Source organism: Amphibalanus amphitrite, unplaced genomic scaffold (genome assembly GCF_019059575.1).
Source record: "Amphibalanus amphitrite isolate SeventyFive unplaced genomic scaffold, NRLGWU_Aamphi_draft 000847F_arrow, whole genome shotgun sequence".
Classification (NCBI taxonomy): Eukaryota; Metazoa; Arthropoda; class Thecostraca; order Balanomorpha; family Balanidae; genus Amphibalanus; species Amphibalanus amphitrite.
Window position 1 is genome coordinate 281,483 of NW_024882341.1, and position 19,875 is coordinate 301,357.

General features: G+C 52.1%; 2 protein-coding genes across 2 annotated transcripts; one reads left to right on the forward strand and one right to left on the reverse strand.

The window, feature by feature from the left end:
* Positions 1–865: 865 nt before the first annotated feature.
* Positions 866–9,965, reverse strand: LOC122367065 (dnaJ homolog subfamily C member 25 homolog). The gene is made up of 7 exons (XM_043339845.1): positions 9,945–9,965; positions 6,785–6,917; positions 6,363–6,504; positions 6,035–6,223; positions 5,561–5,743; positions 3,399–3,594; positions 866–2,901 (listed from the first exon to the last, which is right to left on the reverse strand). Exons 2-7 carry the CDS (start codon positions 6,891–6,893, stop codon positions 2,713–2,715), a joined length of 1,008 nt encoding a protein of 335 aa, XP_043195780.1. The 5' UTR covers positions 6,894–6,917; positions 9,945–9,965; the 3' UTR covers positions 866–2,712.
* Positions 9,966–11,716: 1,751 nt separating this feature from the next.
* On the forward strand, positions 11,717–18,485 carry LOC122367064 (telomerase-binding protein EST1A-like). Its single transcript, XM_043339844.1, has 5 exons — positions 11,717–15,988; positions 16,280–16,494; positions 16,763–16,835; positions 17,135–17,342; positions 17,589–18,485. The coding sequence occupies exons 1-4, from the start codon at positions 12,064–12,066 to the stop codon at positions 17,254–17,256; spliced, it is 4,335 nt and encodes a 1,444-aa protein (XP_043195779.1). The 5' UTR covers positions 11,717–12,063; the 3' UTR covers positions 17,257–17,342; positions 17,589–18,485.
* The last annotated feature ends 1,390 nt before the right edge of the window (positions 18,486–19,875 follow it).

Consider the following 19,875-nt stretch of genomic DNA (forward strand, 5'->3'; position numbering starts at 1 on the left):
ATATATATATATATATATATATATATATATATATATATATATATATATAAAATATATATACGCTAAAAATATATTCATCATTACAACGCTCATCGGTTTTCACATTAGGAATGATCAACCGTTGTTTTTGATTCGACAACAACCGCTCTTTCTGCATGCGCGAGCAGAAACAAAATACAAAGCACTTAAACTTATATGTTTCTGCTGCGCCATGCACGGCTCGAAATTTTGCCCACCACAAAGAAAATCAACAACCAAAACAACAAATCACGTTGTAATGCACCACTCCGCAGAAATCTCATTTTTTATCATTAAGCCAGAGCGTTTGAATGGTTGGATTGACAGTCGTTTTGCACGTCATTTCACTTACCAGATATTACGGATATATTAGTTTTTAAATAACTACATTCGAAGGATACCACGCATTTAGAAGCTATCCATCCTGGCATCCCTAATGGCCTGTATCGAGCAGATTCGGTACATTTACTTGTCACAGCAGTACTTAACACATTATCAAATCATCAGACTTTGGCATTACCTACCAGATTACCACAGTACTGAAAGTGGCCATCCGCAGGGGTTGGGGGTCGCCCGTGCAATCTGCAATCGTCCCCCGTCGGAAGACGTGAATGGGGATTGGTGAATGGTGATAGACTGCTCCACCAGCAGACGCTTCCGCCGGACGTATCGATTCGAGGTCACGGCTCGCAGAATCTCGCGAGTGGTATCCCTAGCGGCGCTAAACTGCAAGCCTTTTGTCGTCATCAACATAAGCCGCAAGTTTTAGCGAATAAATAAATATACACTTGTACCTACGCGCACAGTAGGTAGGTAGGCACTGTACATCAGTGATCAGACAGTGAAAAAAACGGACCCCAACACGTATTTTATTACCAGACACGATTCTTATGCGTTGACAGCGAAGAATGACAGGTAGACAGGAGAACGACGAGGCGGCCACGGCACTGAGGGCGCTCTGGAAACACGGGAAGCCAGATACTCCAAATTAGAACAACGCTCCCACACAGATCCACTCGATACATTCATATCTCCAAGAAGCTTGACACATTACACAAGTCCGGTAAAAATACAGGCGAACACATATGTGGAGCATGGAAATGTAGTTGCAAATGCAATTAAATAGAACCCAACACACACATCAACGTCCAGCAAAATAATTACATCTATACGATGGAAGTGCACACTGCGGGCTGGGCCGTTCAATCCATAGAACACACGCGCACACAATGTCCCGAACTATTGCCAAACACCAGAAAAGCACCACCCCGTCCCAGGTCTCTCAGCAAACTCGCGCCCCACGCCCGTCCCTCTAGCCCACACGACTCTGCACAAAAATAGTCGGCACTGGGCCGCACAGATCTGTCAGTCTCGGCACACCGTTCGCCCCGGGAGGGGAGCACGGCAGCACAGTCACGCGGGAGCAGTCGCGACCCTGGTCGGCGACATCAGCACTGCAATATTCCCGGTGTTGACGAAGAGAATCAGCAGTTTGACAGCTAAAACCGTAATAGGAGCCATCGAGAACGGTTTTGGATAGCACTACCGACAAGCGAGACAGGGTCGTGCGAATCTGTCGCATGGCTGGCATAAGACTGCGTTTATAAAACGGGTCTGACTCCTTTCCTTCCTACACCTCCATATACACCACAATGAGCCTGGTATAGGCAGTCAGACAGGGCGGTTCAGCAGAACGCTACTCTCACAGTCTTCAACCACTGTCTGAATCCACGCTCCACCGCGGATCTCAGCACGCCATGCTCTGCACTAAGTAGATGGACAATACTTTGATCGTTAGTTCGGCCGTCTATCAGCGGCTTTCAAATCTATAATTCATTTCTGAATTAACATGTCCGACACCTATTGCGCCATTCACAAGAACAGAAAGAGCTGCGCTCTCAACATAAAAAGGTTCATACTTCTCCTAGAAGAACGGGTGACCCTCTCCATTGCACAATGCCTAGCGAGTGAAGGCTGCAGAAACAGTTCGCGGAAGAGAGAGAGCAACACTGAGACACTCCCAAATTGCACGACCCTTCAGCCGATCTAGGCGAGCCAGACTGTCACGGACACGTCATTCACCGGTCCACACGTGTTGTGGGACGCCAGCCGATGGGTGGGACTATATGGTACCCTGTACACCACGGTCGCACGATCCACACTAAACTACATGACGGGAGGTGGACACATAATTTGACTGGGCCAATCGACTCGCTCATCACTGACAGTTGTGCTTCTTATGGCTTCGGTTGTAATCACGGTAAGTCTTCTCGGCAGGTTGAAGGACATATCCTACCTGGTCATCTACTGGGTGTAGAACGTGAGCGGTGACGGTGGGCGACACGGCTTATATGCTTTTCAACTTGTCTAATCTAGGGGAGGAACACACACCGCTGTTTGGCAAACGCGAGAGTCTGCTGGTCCACAAAAAGAGCGACTGCACAAAAGGGACAGCCAAAAAAGGAAACCGAATGTTTGTTGGTACTAGACATATTTGCTTTAACAGGAAACGCAGCATAAAATATCAGAAGCTCCAACGCACAAAAAAAGCAAGAGCTGGCTGGGATAAAATTCCTTGTCATGGACAACCAGCCAGCACGTGGCATTACTTCACTATCGGTTAATTCGTACCTAGTGTGTCCACCGGCTGCCCCGGGGAGGGCGTTGGGGCAGCGGCGAGGCGGCGACGACCACCTACGAGTCGTCAAAGTACATGCGGCCGGGCCCGTGATTCTTCATGTACCGCCGGTACTGCTTGTGCTGGGCGCTGTTGGCCAGTTTGAGTTTGAGCTCCTCCTCCTGCTGCCGCTTCCATTCGGCGAACTCGTCCTTCTTCCACAGCTCCATCTCTAGGTAGTCCTCTTTGGTGTGCTCCTCCATCGCCTGCGGTCGGGTCAGAGGTCATAGGTCAGGTCCGGTCAGAGCAGGACAGACTACCAATATACCCTGGGATGGCCAGACCCGGCACCGCAATACCACGGCACAGACCAAATAACGGCAGCGTATACCAGCATGGACCAAAATATGCTGAATGTTGCAATGTAAATTGATTTTACTTGAAGGCAGCATCTATGGCTTAATTCATAAGACATACAAACACATGGTAAAGATGAAGGACTCATAGGCAGGGGAACCGCGGGGAGGGCACCGGGGCACCGTGCCCCCCTTTGATTTTGGTATTTTAACATTAGCCCTATGGGCGTTGCATGGAAAGAATGGGAGGAAAAGTCGGCAGTGCCCCTCCCCCCTTAATTGAAAGTGTTCCACCGCTACTGGAATGATTAGATATAAAGGAACAATACACAGGAGTCTCACTCGCCCAACCATTTTAGGCGAAGAGCCGAATGGAATCACAGGTGAACCGCTGCGTGCTAACTCACGTCAAACTGTGTGCGCGAGATGCCCATGTTGCGCCGGATCAGGTAGAGTTTCTCCTCCGTGCCGTACTCGTGGCCGAGCAGGGTGAACTTCCAGAACCAGCGGCCGTACCAGTACACCCAGGTGGCCAGCGTGTAGGGCAGCAGCACCAGCTGCACCCACAGCACGTCCGTCCACTCCGGCTTGGCGTAGCCGCCCCTGGCGCACGGCAAAACGGGACGCCGAGTCAGCCCAGTCCGAGCACAGACTGCTAGCGTTTCAGGCTGATCATCTGCAAGACTGTCTGGACCAGGTTCATGTCTACTGATACGCACACAAAAAGAATCACAACATTTTTCCTTTCTGTCAAACGACACAATCCGAATAACATTCGAAGGATAGGTACTTAGATCCATACCATTTGAATGGCATGAATTACACGTGAAATGCATGTTTAATCTCATAATCTCATCACCAGTTTGTCTGATCATTGCGGTGACATCAGTAAGCCCCATCAGCACTTTTCGACCCGTTTCCGGATATCCGCATTTCCACCAGACCGTCGCGTCACGCTCACAGGGCGTCGTGTTTTCCCGCACTGCGGCTCAGCGAACGGTGACCGGCCGTGAGCGACGACCGGCGCCCACCCGTGTCCCGATCACGACCGGATGCATATCTTCGCCTACTTCACGCGCAAAGCCCCTCAGAGAAATAGGCCTGGCTGGTCCGCGTACTGCCGCCGTCTCGGTGACGCCGCCAGTAACCAGTGGCGTCCTCACCCCGGAAACAACGGCCGTCTGACGGACCTGCCGCTGTGCAGCAGGTGACGTCACTGGTGACAGCGGACCGCGACCGGTCCGGGGCCGGTCCGGGAACCACTGCCGCCGGCACACTACACACAGAGCGCACGCGCAGCTGCACTTGGGAGATCCCTGAACACGGTCAGCTAGAGCTCGTGTGTTTCGGCAGGGTTCATTGCCAGAAAAATTGTCACTTGTGCCGTGGAACACTACAGATCTTAAATCGATCGCCCGCCCAAGAGACCGAGGCCCAGATAATTCAGCGGGAGGGAGTTGTCAGGGAAGGTCCCATATAGCGTGTTCGTCGACAAGTGACTAAGCATCGGATGAAGAACTAAGATCCTACATCTCCAGAATGAAGCCTAGCTTGATCATAGAACGATGTTTTCGTCCAAGTATATTCAGTGTGCCATTCTATTTGTTCGGTAGTTAACTAAGAAGCTACTTGAGTTTGTCTCTAGTTCCGGATACATCACAACCCGTGCGTGTCCCTTCCGTCTTGGCTTGAGTGGGAGGCCGGCGCGAGCTGCGACTCACGGGCGTGATCGGCAGTGTGGACGGAGCCACGACGGGGGAAGGGGGGTCTCGGGCCGAGCCGACCCGGCCGAACACCGCCGGCCGCTCTGACAGATGATCGACGTCCGCCCCCGCCCCCGCCCCCCCCCCCCCCCCAGTCCCCCCGGGCGGTCGGTGACGGAGCGCCACGCGGCCGGCCGTAACGGCCACATGGCGTGAGTTGGACAACGGACGGCCGCGTCCGACAGAGTTGGTCGGCGCCGGCCCGGCGTCCGACCGCGCTAACTGACGGTGATTCGGGTCCACAATACTGCAGTAAAAAAACCTGGGCCGAGGGTAACCACGCGACACGGCCCGCGTGCACCGTGCACCACAATATCACTCCTACCGACAGATTATCAAAATACTCCGCTAAGCACGCGTCACTTGAAGTTCCGATAAACATCTAGCGATAATCCATCAGCCCAATAACGGTTTTAACGCAGAGCATATACGGGCGATGATGGATCAGTCGTCACTCGCTAAGTCTGAACAGATCCCCATGCGGACGCCTGCCTGACAGTCCGTCGACCGAGTCGGAGGCCAGAGCGCACCCGATCTACCGTAAATGTCACCTCACATTAGTGTCAGTAGCCAATGAAACTATATTCGTGGCGCGATACGAGGTCCGGATACGGATATAACACGCTCACCGCGTGACCTACAAAATAACTACTGAAGAACGTGTTATTCACATTCTTATTCGACTAGGATCTAAAAAAGCCATTGTACGACAATGCAAGAATTCCATCCGTAACTTGCCTGCCAATCGCCATCATCACAATGCCGTACCGCCAATGCCGTATCGGCCGCCGAAGGCCGGCACTCACCGGATATCCATTCTGTCGCGGACAATCTCTCGGAGGATCTTTTCCTCCTCCTGGCGCGCGTCGTCCTTGCTCATCTTCTTGTTCCTCTTCAAGTGGTCGAGCAGCTTCTCCTCTTTGGCGATCTGCTGCGCGCGTAGCCGGTACTTGGGCACGGTGACCAGATACCGGATGGCAGAGTCGTACCTGCGGGCACGCCCCGTCATTTCACCGGAGGCGTCCTACCGGTCATCATCCTCCGCCACACCGATCGCAGCAGTCATAATGGGATGGACTCTCACGGAAATATAGTAGCCTAGCGATAACATAAAGCAGCTAAAAAAGAGGAAAGGGAAAATGCGATAGTCTGCAAATGGTCTAGACAAAATGAAACAAAACAGAAAACTCGCGGAGGGTAAAGAAGCACACTACGAGTGCTGACGAGGGCGGCGATTCAGAGCCGTGCTGAGCGATTTGGTGGTGCCGTCGTCCACTCACCGGGTCCAGGAGGTGAAGTACTGGATGCCGGATATGATGGAGATGGTGACGGCCAGCACAATACGAATGTCCACCCGCGGGGCCATCCGGCGCCGGTAGTAGCGGTAGTAGTGACTGTAGAACTCGTCCGGATTGTCCAGCATGTAGTCATAGTCGGTGCGGGACTCGTCATCCTTGAGAATCTCGTATCTGAAACGGACAGGGTTGTTCAGGCATAAAAAGCAAGCATGGTAATCAAGCTCCAAAAATAAATACACATTGCACTACGCACATATTTTATTAGCACAAATTGTAAAAGTTCAAGGAAAACACTGATGTTGTCACTTACGCTGTAGCTATCTCTCTGAACTTCTCTGCAGCTTTTTCCTTTTCTTCGTCCGTTTTGAACAAATCTGGATGAGTTTTTCTCGCCAACTGACGATACTTGGACGCTATTTCCCTCTTTGGTGTATCTCTTGTAACACCCAAGACTGAAACACATGGCTATCCATGTCAAAACACTCACCAGTGACTTAAGATCAAACATACAATAGATATCATTTTATGAAAATAGCAAGGCAATTAAAATGGTTGTTTATAGGAGGGAAGAGTCGATATGCTAGTGATCAAAGTTGAATGGCATTTCTGTGTAAATCAAAGTGATCATTCATTCTATAAAAAACTATCAAAAATTAATAATTTAAACAAATGTAAACTAATGGCAGCAAATCGCAATTGCTACAATATCTATCATTCCCACCAACAACTCACCATCATAACAGTTGTTCATGCCACAATAAAGTCCATCAATGAAAGTCCATGCTGGCTGAATAAACAAAGCAAGAAGCAAGCCTAAGGTGATAAGTTTGAAAAACATCATGGTTTTTACTTCGCCCTAGTAAACCTGCAAACAAAGATGATATGTAAGAACAGCAACCAATGATGAAAATCAATGATGTCAGATATTGGCAGCACTAACCAGCCTAACACTCACTTACTGTGGACGTCAAACCGCGTGGGACGCGACTTTTTCGCAATAACTTTTGAATGCGTTGCCTCTCAAGAACGAAACTTCGGCAATGGACGTTTCAGACCCCGGCCTAATTTTTATTACTAAGGTTTTTCAATGTCCGATCAATATTTAGGGCACTTTCCGTTCACTCGTAATGTTAAATTTTGCTCCTGAAACTCTCTCGGTGAGCAGAGGCTACTCCACAAGGGGCGGAGCCATAGTGTGACGTTCGAGCTAAGCTCCGCCTCGGCTGGCCATTGCCTGAGGCGCTACCTGACCCGAGACCGGTCAGTCGCGGTCCGTAGGGGTTGGTACGCGGTGCTTCCTGCCAACACACCCAGCCGCATGGCGTACGTTATTCATGCTTGCCCTAAGGGCTGCAAGAATGTATTTGCAAATATCTATCTACATAGAGTATTCTTTTTAGAATGGACCGAGTGTTGACTGTTCGCACATCTATCAATGAAATATTTTCTTCGACTCGCTAAGAATGTCACCCAGATAGGAAGGCTATACACGTATGTACGCCAAATATTACGATGATTTAAGAATAACCAAAAATAAGTAAATGATTATTTAATAAGTTTGTCAACGTAATTACGTAAATGAGATACATAATAATATAATATATTTACACAGTCAAGTTAATTTTTTTAATTAAAATTTTAACTTTAGGTTCTTGTAGATATCAAACCGCCAGGAACGTTAGTACACTTCGTGTTATCCTGCCAAGCCCAAATATGCCCCAACTTAAATGTTTCCGTAATGCACCGGTACGCATAGCCGGAGGGGAGCCGGATCCGCCGGAGCCGTCATATTTTGCCCTGAGTGGGAGCCAGAGCCGGAGCCGTATTGCCATTTTACTCGGAGCCGGAGCCGGAGCTGGAGCTGACTCAAATGTTCAAGGCTCTGCATCCCTGCGGGCCTGCTGCTAAGTCAATAATTCGTATAGTTTATTTGGTAAAGGGCCATACTGAACAATCTCGGTTTTTTCTCGGATTAAAAAACCTGGTAAAAGACCATACTGAACAATCTCGGTTTCGAGATGTCCGCCCATCTGAGACCCGACGCACACAGCATGCAGAACCGGTTCTGAGTGAGGATCGACCGACAGATGGCAGTCGTGTCTGAACGGTAGATGGCAGGGAATTCGTAGTTAGTAGGCGGGGCTTCGCGAGCAGCCTGACGATAGCCGCCATCCGGGCTGATATTTCACTTAGCATTACGAGTGAACGGGAAGTGCCCTAAATATTGATCGGACATTGAAAAACCTTAGTAATAAAAATTAGGCCGGGGTCTGAAACGTCCATTGCCGAAGTTTCGTTCTTGAGAGGCAACGCATTCAAAAGTTATTGCGAAAAAGTCGCGTCCCACGCGGTTTGACGTCCACAGTAGCTGCCTACGCTACCAGTCCACACCAGTAAGTAAATACCAGTAAGACACCTTTTACGTGACAAAAAATGAGATATAGACTTCTGAGCCCTACCTGAGTGTGAGCATTAGGCAATATGCAAAAGTACAACTGGCCCAATCATCCATTTTTATGCATCTTCTCTCAATTTGAACTATCCTTTTCATGGGTATTTATAATTCAGATGTCATGAATGGTAGGTACATGTTCACCATGGTTAAGGTTGCATAGCCATGGTCTACTCTACATTAACCCGCGCCCCGTAGGGCTATCGGCGGACCCTACCACCCGTCGGGGGGGGGGCGTTTCGCCCCCCCCTTAGATCTCGGAAATTTACCGGCAGATTTTTAAAATTCAAACGGCGTTCGATAGCCCCACCGAAGAACTACATTGTGACCAAATTTCAATGACCTAGGTCAAACCAGTGACGTCACAGGTCAGGTCAAAGGTCGGGTCAAAGGTCAAAGGTTTTCACCGTTCACAGGCATTTCGAGAAATGTGTTGTGAAATCGAGTAAATTGGTAAGTTATTGAAAACCATCGATGGTACATTGTTAGTCAAACACATACTTTGCTATCTGAGGTCACTGATACCAGGTCAGGTCACAGAGGTCAGGTCACTTGGGGTCACAATATGAAAGTGTCATGTGATACATGTTTTATGGTCCATTTTACATGACAAATGCGATTATGTGGGTCAGGCAGCCTTTGGGGCCAGCTTAGGTCACGTTTTGGTGAAGGTCAGGTCAAGGTCAGGACTCAGGTCAAATTAGGTCAAATTTCAAAATTGATATTTTTGCATAAAATGGGTATCCATTCGATGCAGCTTGTCACGGGGAGTCTAATGGTGGTCTTTGTTTTGCCCTACGTGATCTAGAATTGACAAAAATTGAGTTTGAAAATTTTACGTCCTCATTTTTGAAGTTTTTTCACTATAACTTGGCTAAAAAACGAGATATCGATCTGAAATTTGGTAAGTAGAAAGAAGACGGTTGGTACTATCACATATATTCCGTTTTTTGAAACTCGAAAAACTTTTTGGATTTTTTGGCAAATATATCCAAAAAAATGATTTTTTGATTTTGGGGGGTCAAAAATCAAAAATTTCAAAAATCCGAGATAGCAGCTTTGTAGAGGCACTTTTCATTAAACTTAACAATTCTACCTACGGGCTACAAACCACTCACCACTCACCAGTTAATCCTGACCCGTTCATAAAGAAATAAAATAGGCAAAAATAAAATAGGTCATCAATCATCATACGTTTAGATAAATCCATAATGCAGTACCTTGTCCACAGGCCGACTAAAAATTAAATGGCAACAGCCAACAGATTAAGACCTAAACACTTCATTCAAAACCAAGTCCTATTTCTATGACCAATCCAATCCCAAACAGTACACATTACTCAATATGTTAAAAAGCATTATCCAGTATTATAAAAATTAACAGCACTAGTCAGAAAACATAACACAGAAAAAAAAACTTGAGTAGGAACTATGTCAGCACCTGTCACAACGAAACAACAGAGTGTGAGAGTGAGAGAGAAACGCAGACACACAACTAAACACCCGAGACCCCGAGACATTCTCAAGGATGAAGAAAATGTACACGTGGAATTTTGAGCTATTGTGTATGACGTCACCAAAAAGTGGAAGGCAAGTGAACGGTAAGATAAGGAAACAGCATAAAATTTACAACGATCATTTTTTATTTCATTTTGAAGCATATTTGCTGGTAATGTAGGTTTTATCTGATAACCCTCAATTGCGTGGAATTGATCATAGCTGATTGCTGAATCAAAATGGGGAAACATTGCAAATGTTATGAGAATGATGTCATAGGACAAAAATACAACTTGTTCACTTGCGATGAATCTAGCGCAGCCGGCGTTTTTAATTGTATCTGTTGAAATGTGTGGATTTGGTGTATGTCCCTCAAACTCAAGGCGATAGCATAGGTACATACCGTATATACATACTATTGCCTTGGTACCTATATACCAGAGTATATCAATCATTAAAGAGACCCTCCCACCTTCAAAAAAGTGAATGAATTGGCATGAAAGTGATGTCGCTCAGAGAAAGAGCAAACACGAATATCTACCAAATTTCACTGAAAAATATTCACAGGTTTTCAAGATATTACTTTTACTTTTGTTTACTTTTTGGGATCTCTGCTGTTCCTAGCGACTATTCGGATGCAATAGTTTGACAGCTGAATGAAAGAGGGGCATTTTCTCGCGCTCGAAGGTTGGTGTTGTTCGCCCTCTGTTTTTATATCAGTGTGCTGTCAGTTTTCCCCATATTGATATAAGGAAGTAATTGCTGGTGCTTCTTGGCCTCTCATTGGTCTAACAAATAGACCACTTGAATTCAACTAATGAGGAGCCAAGAAGTAGCAGCATGTTCGCAGCCTGCTGATAAATTAACAAGGGCAAACAGAGCTCAGCATAGGCCACCGCATGCTACCAAACATTTTAGTAAAAGATTTGAGATTATTGGATCTGTGCTGACATCACACTTTCAGAGGGGGCATTCAAATGCATTAGCCCCTCTGGATCCAAAGTGCTGCAGCTTTGAAATTAGGTGTTTTCTTTTCAAGGCATTTCTTGATGTTGTGAGTGCTCAAACCAATAAGTGCAAGCCAGGGACCCCATTTTGGCTATCTCAATTCTCAACTCATAACTAATGGTCACTAACAACGCATAACAACGCATGCTAACTAATGGGATGGTCACTTAAACCACATGACTGCATATGTCCAGCACACAATGTAGGTACCTCTAAAAAAATTAACGAAAGCCAATAGGTGCATGGCAGGTCCTATGCTCTCTTGCCTGCTTTTTTTATTTTGCCTGAATATTCAGACAAAAGCCTTGATAGCAGTGCTTGTTGTGAATTATGAAATGATGCTACTAACTGATCATTTCAAGGGGTGTGTACCATATATTCCTTATGGTCCACCTCTCATGAGGCCATGCATTTGTTTTCTCAGATAATATAGAACAAAACATAATCTAACCTGACCTTACCTTACCTGCAACCTACAGCCTATAAAAAAATCTACTGTGTAATATGTATGGCAAATATGAACTGGGGAACATATGATTTATGAATGCCCCCCGCCCCCCCCCCCCATTTCAACCTGTGTGAATTATGTGCACCCGATTCACAGGTGATAATTTGAATGAAAAGGGTAATGCATTGCAGTTAGGTGGTGGCACAGTTCTTCTGGGTCTAGCATGGCCCTCTCTCACCAGTTGCCCGCTAGTTCACTTCAATATACATAGTATAGGAGGTCATACAATGTGGGGCAATATTTTCATGCTTTGCATCCTGGAGTGCAGATCTGGGATCAGTGATATGCATTTTCTCAGTTCTTAATTCTTATTGCTGTCAGATCTGGAAATAGATGTTTTTGTACCTTAGTGTTGCTTACTCCAGTCCAGGTTAGTGCCCATACTGCTATGTCATGGTTTCAAACTGACCTTATCAGCCAGCATCCTTTAATCCCCATGATTATATCCCCAGGATGTTCTTCAGTAAGCATATGCCTTTCTTTTTCAGTGTGAAAGCTGGGAAAATTGGTTCTTAAAAATAATTTCTGTGAGCCTAATACAAATATAATGTCTTCGAAAGATCCAGCAAAGAAGACCAAGAGGCCAGACATGGCCATCTACATGCCACGAGGCCGCCGATCTCAGGAGGAAGCAAAACGGTCGCCGGAAGTTGAGGCTCCACCGCAGCCAGTTGCCAGGAAAGACCCGCCCCCACCACAGCGCCGCGTTCCAGCTCACGGCGAGCGCGGGGACACAAGGCAGCGTGGAGGCTCCACCAGCGAGTCTGACACAGGCAAACAACGAACGTCCGTAGGAACTTCTAAAGGTCGTCGGGAACAAACGGAGACGGAAAGCAGCAAACACCGGCGCTCCAGGGACACGACCGAGAAAGGCCAGGGTTATTCATCTGACGATGCTCAGCATCGATCCACGATGGTTTTCACACGTAGTAAGCCGGGGCACTTTGAAGAGCCTCGTCAGCGTCGGCCGCACAGAGCGGCGGCAGAGAGGAGTCGACGCTTCGCGGAGGGGTCGGACCGCGCCGCGGAGCCACCAAGTAAAGGTGGTGTCAGTGTCACGACATCGTCTGCCAGTATCAACGATCACCGGGCCAACGAGTCGGCCGGAACGGAAATGGCGAAGAGCTTCCCAGAAGCGGCGAGGAGGAAGTCTGAGGAATCTGGCGTGCACGCTATTGGTACACCGACCTCCGAAGAGCATCCGGTAGATCTGACCCCGCAGCCAGTAGATCTCTCATTGAAGCCAACTAAGGAAGGCGTGCACAAGAGCGCCCGGTCGTCAGCAGACGACGCGGCGCGGACTCGTGAGCCATCGCCTGGTACCCGGCGGCGACCGCGCGGCGCCGTGGGCGTGTACGTGCCTCGCGCGGCGCGACGACACTCCGACAGCACTGGGGAGCCGGCGAGGCCGCCGGACGATCCCCCGCAGCCGGGCGCCGCCGGCCGGGACCGTGGAGATGCAGCGGTGGCGCGGCAGAGTGGAGCTGAGTCGGCAGTCAGCTGCGGTCGGTCGGACGGCAGTCGGCATCATGACAGTGACAGGTCGGAGGGCATTCACCGGCGTCATGACAGTGACAGGTCGGAGGGCATTCACCGGCGTCATGACAGTGACAGGTCGGATGGAAGTCGGCGCCATGACAGTGACAGGTCGGAGGGCAGTCATCATCGTCATGTCAGTGGCCGGTCGGAAGGCAGTCACCGGCGTCATGACAGTGGTCGGTCAGAGGGCAGCCGCCGGCATCGGGGTGGCGACGGAGAAAGTAACCGTACCGCCTCGCCACGGGCTGACTTCAACGAGCGGCGGCGCGACCCTTCCAGAGAGGAGCTTCGGTCGGCCACCGAGGCGCCAGTCTCTCGTTCCGGCCGCACGAGTGCGTCCTCCCAACCGGAGGTCTGCGCGAAGGCTGACCCGCCGGCAGCGCCGGTCAGTGGACGGCGGAATGACGAACGGCAGCGGCCCCTGTCGCCGCCAGCCGCCGAGCTGGCTGCCGTGGCTCTGGGGCCCGCGGCGCGGACCGACCGACTGACGGAGCCGGCCGGACCACCACCCCATTCTGGCCTGCTGTACGTGCCGGGCGGTCCACACAGCGACCCGCCCGAGCCGCCGCACTCGTACGCACAGCCGCCCTCCCGCCTCCACCCGCACACACACCCTCACCCGCAGCCACACTCCCGTCCGCAGCCGCCGCAGCCGCGGCACCTGTATGACCCGAACAACCCCGGCCAGGCGCTGGAGGTGACGCCGCGGGCCGTGGACGCTCGCGAGCGCCGCTACCAGGATCCCCCGCGGGAGTACGTGGACCCGCGCGGTGGCGGTGCCGATCCACAGGCGGCCGGCTGCTCGGACTCGTTCAGCCCGTCGTCGAACGCGACCAACGCTAATCGAATCTCGCAGCTGCTGGGCCGCACGGCCGGCGAAATCGAGTACCTGATTGCCAGTGGCCGGCTGCTCGACAGCTGGGTGCACACCCTGCGTTTGAGAAATCACGTGAAGGCGGAGTGTGCTCAGGTGCTGGTCACCGATCTTCGTACGTGGATGACGCTCGGCATCGACCAGACCATCTGGAAGTCATTTTACTACTGCGTCATCGAGAAGCTGCGCGACGTGGAGCCGCCCGGCCAGGAGCTCCACCTCTGCGAGGTCATCGACGACGGTGTCTTGTACTTCACCGCTCTGCTGAACCAGCTGGAGACGACGTACGCCATCCCGGTGTGGCGTCTGGGCTCGCTGCTGCACGATCCGGAGCCGATCCGGCGGCAGCGCTACTTTTCCTCGGTGGCCGCGCTCAGTCAGCGGCTGCTGCTCTGTGTGGGCGACCTGGCCCGCTACCAGTACCACCTGGGCCGGGTGCCCAACCTGGCCGAGCCCTACCGATTCTACCTGCAGGCACAGAAGATCAACCCGAAGAATGGGCGTCCGTTCAACCAGCTGGCGATCGTGACTCTGTTCGCCCACCGCCGACTCGACTGCGTCTACCTGTACGCCCGCGCGCTGATGGCCGCCAACCCGTTCCACACGGCCAAGGAGTCGCTGCTGTCGCTGTTTCACGAGTCGAGCCGCCGGTACGCGGCGAACAGCCCGATGCCGGGCCAGGTGGCGGCACCGGCGGCCGAGCGGCGGCAGGAGCGGCGCGGCGCCGACCTGCGCACCGAGGTCTGGGTGCACCCGAACCGCGGCGACCGGCTGCGGCGCACGCTGCCCACCGCCGCCGACGAGCCACCCGAGCTCGCCGACATACGCATCACGTCCAACGCCGACCTGCTGAAGGCCTTCGTCACCACCTACCTGCACGTCCAAGGCAAGCTGTACACGCGTGTCAGCCTGGAGAGCTACCAGGAGGACGCGTGCGTGATGCTCCGCCAATTCTCCGAGATGCTCTCGCGCGAGCCGATGCCGTTCAAGGCGGATGATATGCTCCACATCCTCGGCATTATCATGTTCAACATCGCCAACACCAAGCTGAAGGACGAGCGACTGGGCTCGGATCTGCGCTCCACCTACCAGGAGCTGGCGCTGGCAGTGGCCATTGAGATGGCCGGCCACGTGATCCAGCGCGCCTGTCAGCTGCTGTCGGGCCGCGCGCCCGACGCCGGCGAGCGGCTGTTCGAGCCGGCCTCGCTCGAGACGTGCATGGTGTTCGTGAAGGTGTGGTGCGACTGGCTGCTGAGCTCTAGCGCCGTCTGGAACCCGCCGCCGTGCACGGCCGACTACCGCGTGTGTGACGTGGCCGACTGCTGGGAATCGCTGGCCGAGCTCACCAACCTGCTGCGGCAGCGCGACGGCGGCGACGACGACGACGCGCTCCGGCCGTCGGCCGTGCTCGGCTCGACGAGCAGCGGCGAGCCTTCCGAGCGGGTGGTCCGCCTGCCGGAGGACATCAGCCTCGAGTCGTTCACGCCGCTGCTGTGCGCTCAGCGACGCGTGGCCTTTGTGGATGTGGCCGCGTGCAGCGTGGATCGGGCGCGCGACCTGCTCCGGCTGCGCTGCGTGCTGTTCGTCACCGAGGAGTTTCTGTGCGGCACCGAGCCGGCGCCGCTGCGGCTGGTGAAGACGGCCGACGGCGCGTGCCGCTACATCAGCCAGGTGTCGTCGCACGCGCCGGCCCCCGAGGACGACGGTCGGCCCGAGTCGCCCGACGTCGAGGTCGAGTGGAGCGCCGGAGAGGAGGAGGAGGGCGCGGGCCGCCGCCTGTCGGCCGACGAGCCGCTGCCGCCGCTGGCCGACCTGGCGAGCCGGCCGCGGCTGGCGCGCCTGCAGCAGCAGAAGCTGGCGCTGGAGCGCCGCGTGCGCCGCCAGGAGGAGCACAGCCGGCGCGTGCAGGCCATCGTGTCGTCGGCGCACGCCAGTGTGACGCTGGAGGTTCGGCCGCGCTACCTGGTGGCCGACACCAACTGTTACGTGGACTACCTGGACCAGCTGCGGCGGCTGGTCACCGAGCACGGCGCCTACACGCTCACCGTGCCCGTCACAGGTGAGCAGGAGGTGGGCGAACACTGAACGAGCCCTCTTGGTTCAGAAGTCACAATGGAAAATGTGATAACGGTGCTGCAGGTCCAGCCGGTCTTTTCGCTATTCTCGACTCAAAAGCTATGTTTCTGTTATACCCAATATTATTTCGATTGGCGCTCAACTGCAAAATGATATTTCATCGTCTTTCCATAAAGTAACATGGACTCGAGGCCAACACGAACTGTAATATCCGCAGTGCTTCCAGTGTTAACCAACGTAGTGTTGACACAGCATGGTCCACCTATCTCCGCAGTGCTGGCCGAACTGGACGGCCTGTCTCGGCCGGGCGGCGGCGGCCGGCCGCGGCCCGGCCAGTCCGAGCAGCACGTGCAGCAGGTGCGGCGCACAGCGCGCGCCGCGCTGGCGTTCGTGCAGCAGCGCGGCGCGCCGCACGTGCGCTGTGTCACCAGTCGCGGACACCTCATCAGCTCGGCTGTGTTCACCGCTGAGGACGACGACGACGAACAGGTGCGTGCCAATGGAGAGAGCATACTAGACAGGCCGGACGAGAGCTGCAGGGATCTGAGCTAGCTGACAGCTGGGAGTGGCCGAGACCTGATTCATCACTTAGATTGATATTTGATGCAGGGTGGCATTGTTTGCTTACGATGGTTGTCGCTTTTGGCCTGCTGTAGGAACCTGCTCTTAGCGTTGGCTTGCGATATCGTAGTTATCATGATGACGCAGACTCGTTTCCACCTTCCTCCTCTTATCACGATTGTGTCTCCCTCCGCAGGCGACCAACGATGACCGTATCCTGAGCTGCTGCCGTAACCTGGAGCGGGGAGTGGCCGAACAGCAGAGCGACGGTGAGTCCGGCAAGGGGCACCCACCGCCGCACCGGTCCCGAGGGTCGAGGCTGATCTTAACTTAATTTTATTGAGTTTGGGAGACGTTGTCTATAGATGCGTGCTTGTTGTGTATTGAGGCTTACTTTTTTAGTTATCGCAGTAAATATTACGGCCGGAAAACCATGTCAAAACTTAGTCAGATGACCCTGCTGACATCTTTGTCGGCAGCCTTTGACCCCGCTGACCTCTGATCAGCACAGATGACCCCTCTAGATCGTGTTTGACGCCCGCTGACCCGTGCCGTCCTCTGTGTCCAGGAGGCCAGCACCTGACCCGCGAGGTGGTCCTGCTCACCGACGACAGAAACCTGCGGCTGAAGGCGCTCTCTATGGACGTGCCGACGCGCACCGTGCCCGACTTTTTGTCCTGGGCCTCATGAGGTGGCCGCAGCGGCGCCCGCGGGGCTCGGGAACGGATCGACAGAGAGGCAGCGGCAGCAGACTGGCTCCGGGGCGCCGTGGCCGGGTGAGTCGACTGTGCGCCGTGTATCAGCGGCGGGTGAACGGTATCAGCGGCGGGTTCATTGCGCTCGGTCCGAGGTCTGGCAGTACCAGCCGTGGTTTATGAAGCCTGATCTGTGGCTGCTCGGAGAAGGAAACAATGCCGGGAGATTTGAGAATGTGCTGTGGCCTGTCCATGATATCGCTTCTCTCGCTCGTTAAGTCGGTCTCGTCCGCCACTGACCTGGTGTTGTGCCTTCTGTCTTCGCAGGCTGCTGGTCGATGAGGCTCCACCGCACCATCCCCGATGGTGGCTCGAGTTCTTCTGTCGCGTTTTGATCTCGGCATTCGTGCCGAAAACAGGACAGACCGCCATGGTAAGGACTGGAGCGGGGTGCTACCAGCCGGTCTGCTGGCTCACACCGGGCAGCGAATCAAACGGCCCAGTGGTGATTCGTTCAGTTATTTAGTCCGGTGATCTCAAATGGCATTGACTAAACATGGGCAACGTCTGGCGCGTTAGTGATATGTGTCGCGGGATGTTTCCCCGTCGCCATATTCAAGTGATGCCACTTTTTTGCCACCGATTCTGAGGGCGCTCGTTAGTGGCTGTGGGCACGGGAATGGTGAGGCTGTGCCCCCGCCGGCGGAAAGTTGAGCTGAGGTAACTCATGACGCTGGGGGGTGGGGAATTTCAGTACCTGGAGATAACTGGGAGGGAGCTGTTGAGGAATGAAATGGATACTTTACTTTGAATGTCGATTTTTGAGTGTTTCTACGCGGTGTTTGTATAGACCTAAGAAACGTGCTCTAGCTATATTCCGATAGAGCGACACTGGATGCAGAAAAATGTTCATATGTAGAACCCCTACATAGGTCACTTTACAACTTCCGTATCTCTAATCGTCCACTCTCTGTTCTTGAAGTTAAGCACTCAATCGTTTGAAGTCAGCCCTCCTACGGCTAGCGTTGTTTCAGGCCCATAGAGGGCGCGGCTCACGTGTGGTCAACTTGCCAGTCGTCGTTTAGTTACCGTGTCCGCCACCAGAGGCTCTGATGGGAAGTCGCCGCACTGGGTGCTGAGGCCCTCGAGTTTCCGATCGGTACCGTTGTGCCATACGTGACTGCTTGCTTGCAGTCGTGCTACTTGTAAGAAACTCACTGTATTCAAGATCTCTGGAACTTGTTTTTTTTTTTTTTTAGAAAATATAAGGCACATAAAGTCGGTAGTGTTTCCCTGACCAATTGACGCGCATCTCAATCCTACACCGGCTCATAACAGTGACACGAGGTCAAATCTTCAGTTAGTCTTCGAATACCCGCCTTTTCTGTGTTTGGATGTTGGGCTGAGTGATTGAAGTGAAAGTTTCATTGACTCAGTACTCTTTCCCTACTCCCTAGGTAGATTTGACTCTAGGGTTACGTGAACTGCGGTCCGCGCTCTGTTTCATGTGAGTAGCGACCCCTGTGGTCCTATAAGTTGACGGGTTTCTTCTCACAGCGCTGTGAAGGAATGAAAAGAGGTGTTTATGATTCCCTTTGTTTCTAAGCATATTTATATGTTGCAAACAATTTACCTATGGGGAGTTGATGCCACTCTTGAATGAAATGCTGTGTGGTACGTTATTCATCCTAAAGGACAGCTGATCATTGGACAAAGGACAGAATGCTCGTTTATTACTTGAAGTTGGGCTGCGTGTTATTACTCCGCTCACAAGAGTGCCTATGTAAATTTGTTCATAAACCTTGCTGGCCTTCTAAACAATCAACAAAACGTTTCTTTATTATTTAACACTTGCATGAACAGAAATATAGTCACATCGATCTTGCCTCCATGCTTTTCCTGTTTGTTTCCTGTCGGGATTGCAGTTCCATGATCTGATAATTTCTGCGTCATCCTCAAACTTGAACCCACGATTGCTGTGATATAGGGGCCACGGGAATGGACCTCTTGTAGCTTAGATAGCGTGTAGAATGACCGAGGGGCAATAAACGTGGAGAATAGGTAACACTTTCTACGACATAGTTCCCTTCTCGTCGGTTTACTAATCCTGACAGATAATGCAACGCAGGTATGTGAGCCTATATTGTTTGGTATTGTCCTGTAAAAAATGCATCACGATGCTTCTTCAAAGGTTTTCATATAGATTTAGGTTCATGGAATATGTTAAGCTGTTTTAGTATTATAAACAACCAGTATAACGCCTTTTGGGGCGACTAACGGAGCGAGCGAGAGGGTGGGCCTTGCACGTGCGAAATTGCGAGGGGGTACCTCCAACTGACTTGTGCACGGCACCCTACTAACTGGTCTCTAGCGATGTGCCAAATTTGGGCACAATCGGCCCAGCCGTTCTCGAGATCTGGAAGCGGCACCCTGCACGTGCGCACGTGCAAAATGGGTCCCAACTGACTTGTGCACGGCACCCTACTAACCGGTCCCTAACCGTGTACCAAATTTGAGCGCAATCGGTCCAGCCGTTCCCGAGATCTGGAAACGACCCCTGCACGTGCGCACGTGCAGCAGCACCCCAACTCTGGCACATGTATATGCAGTGCCT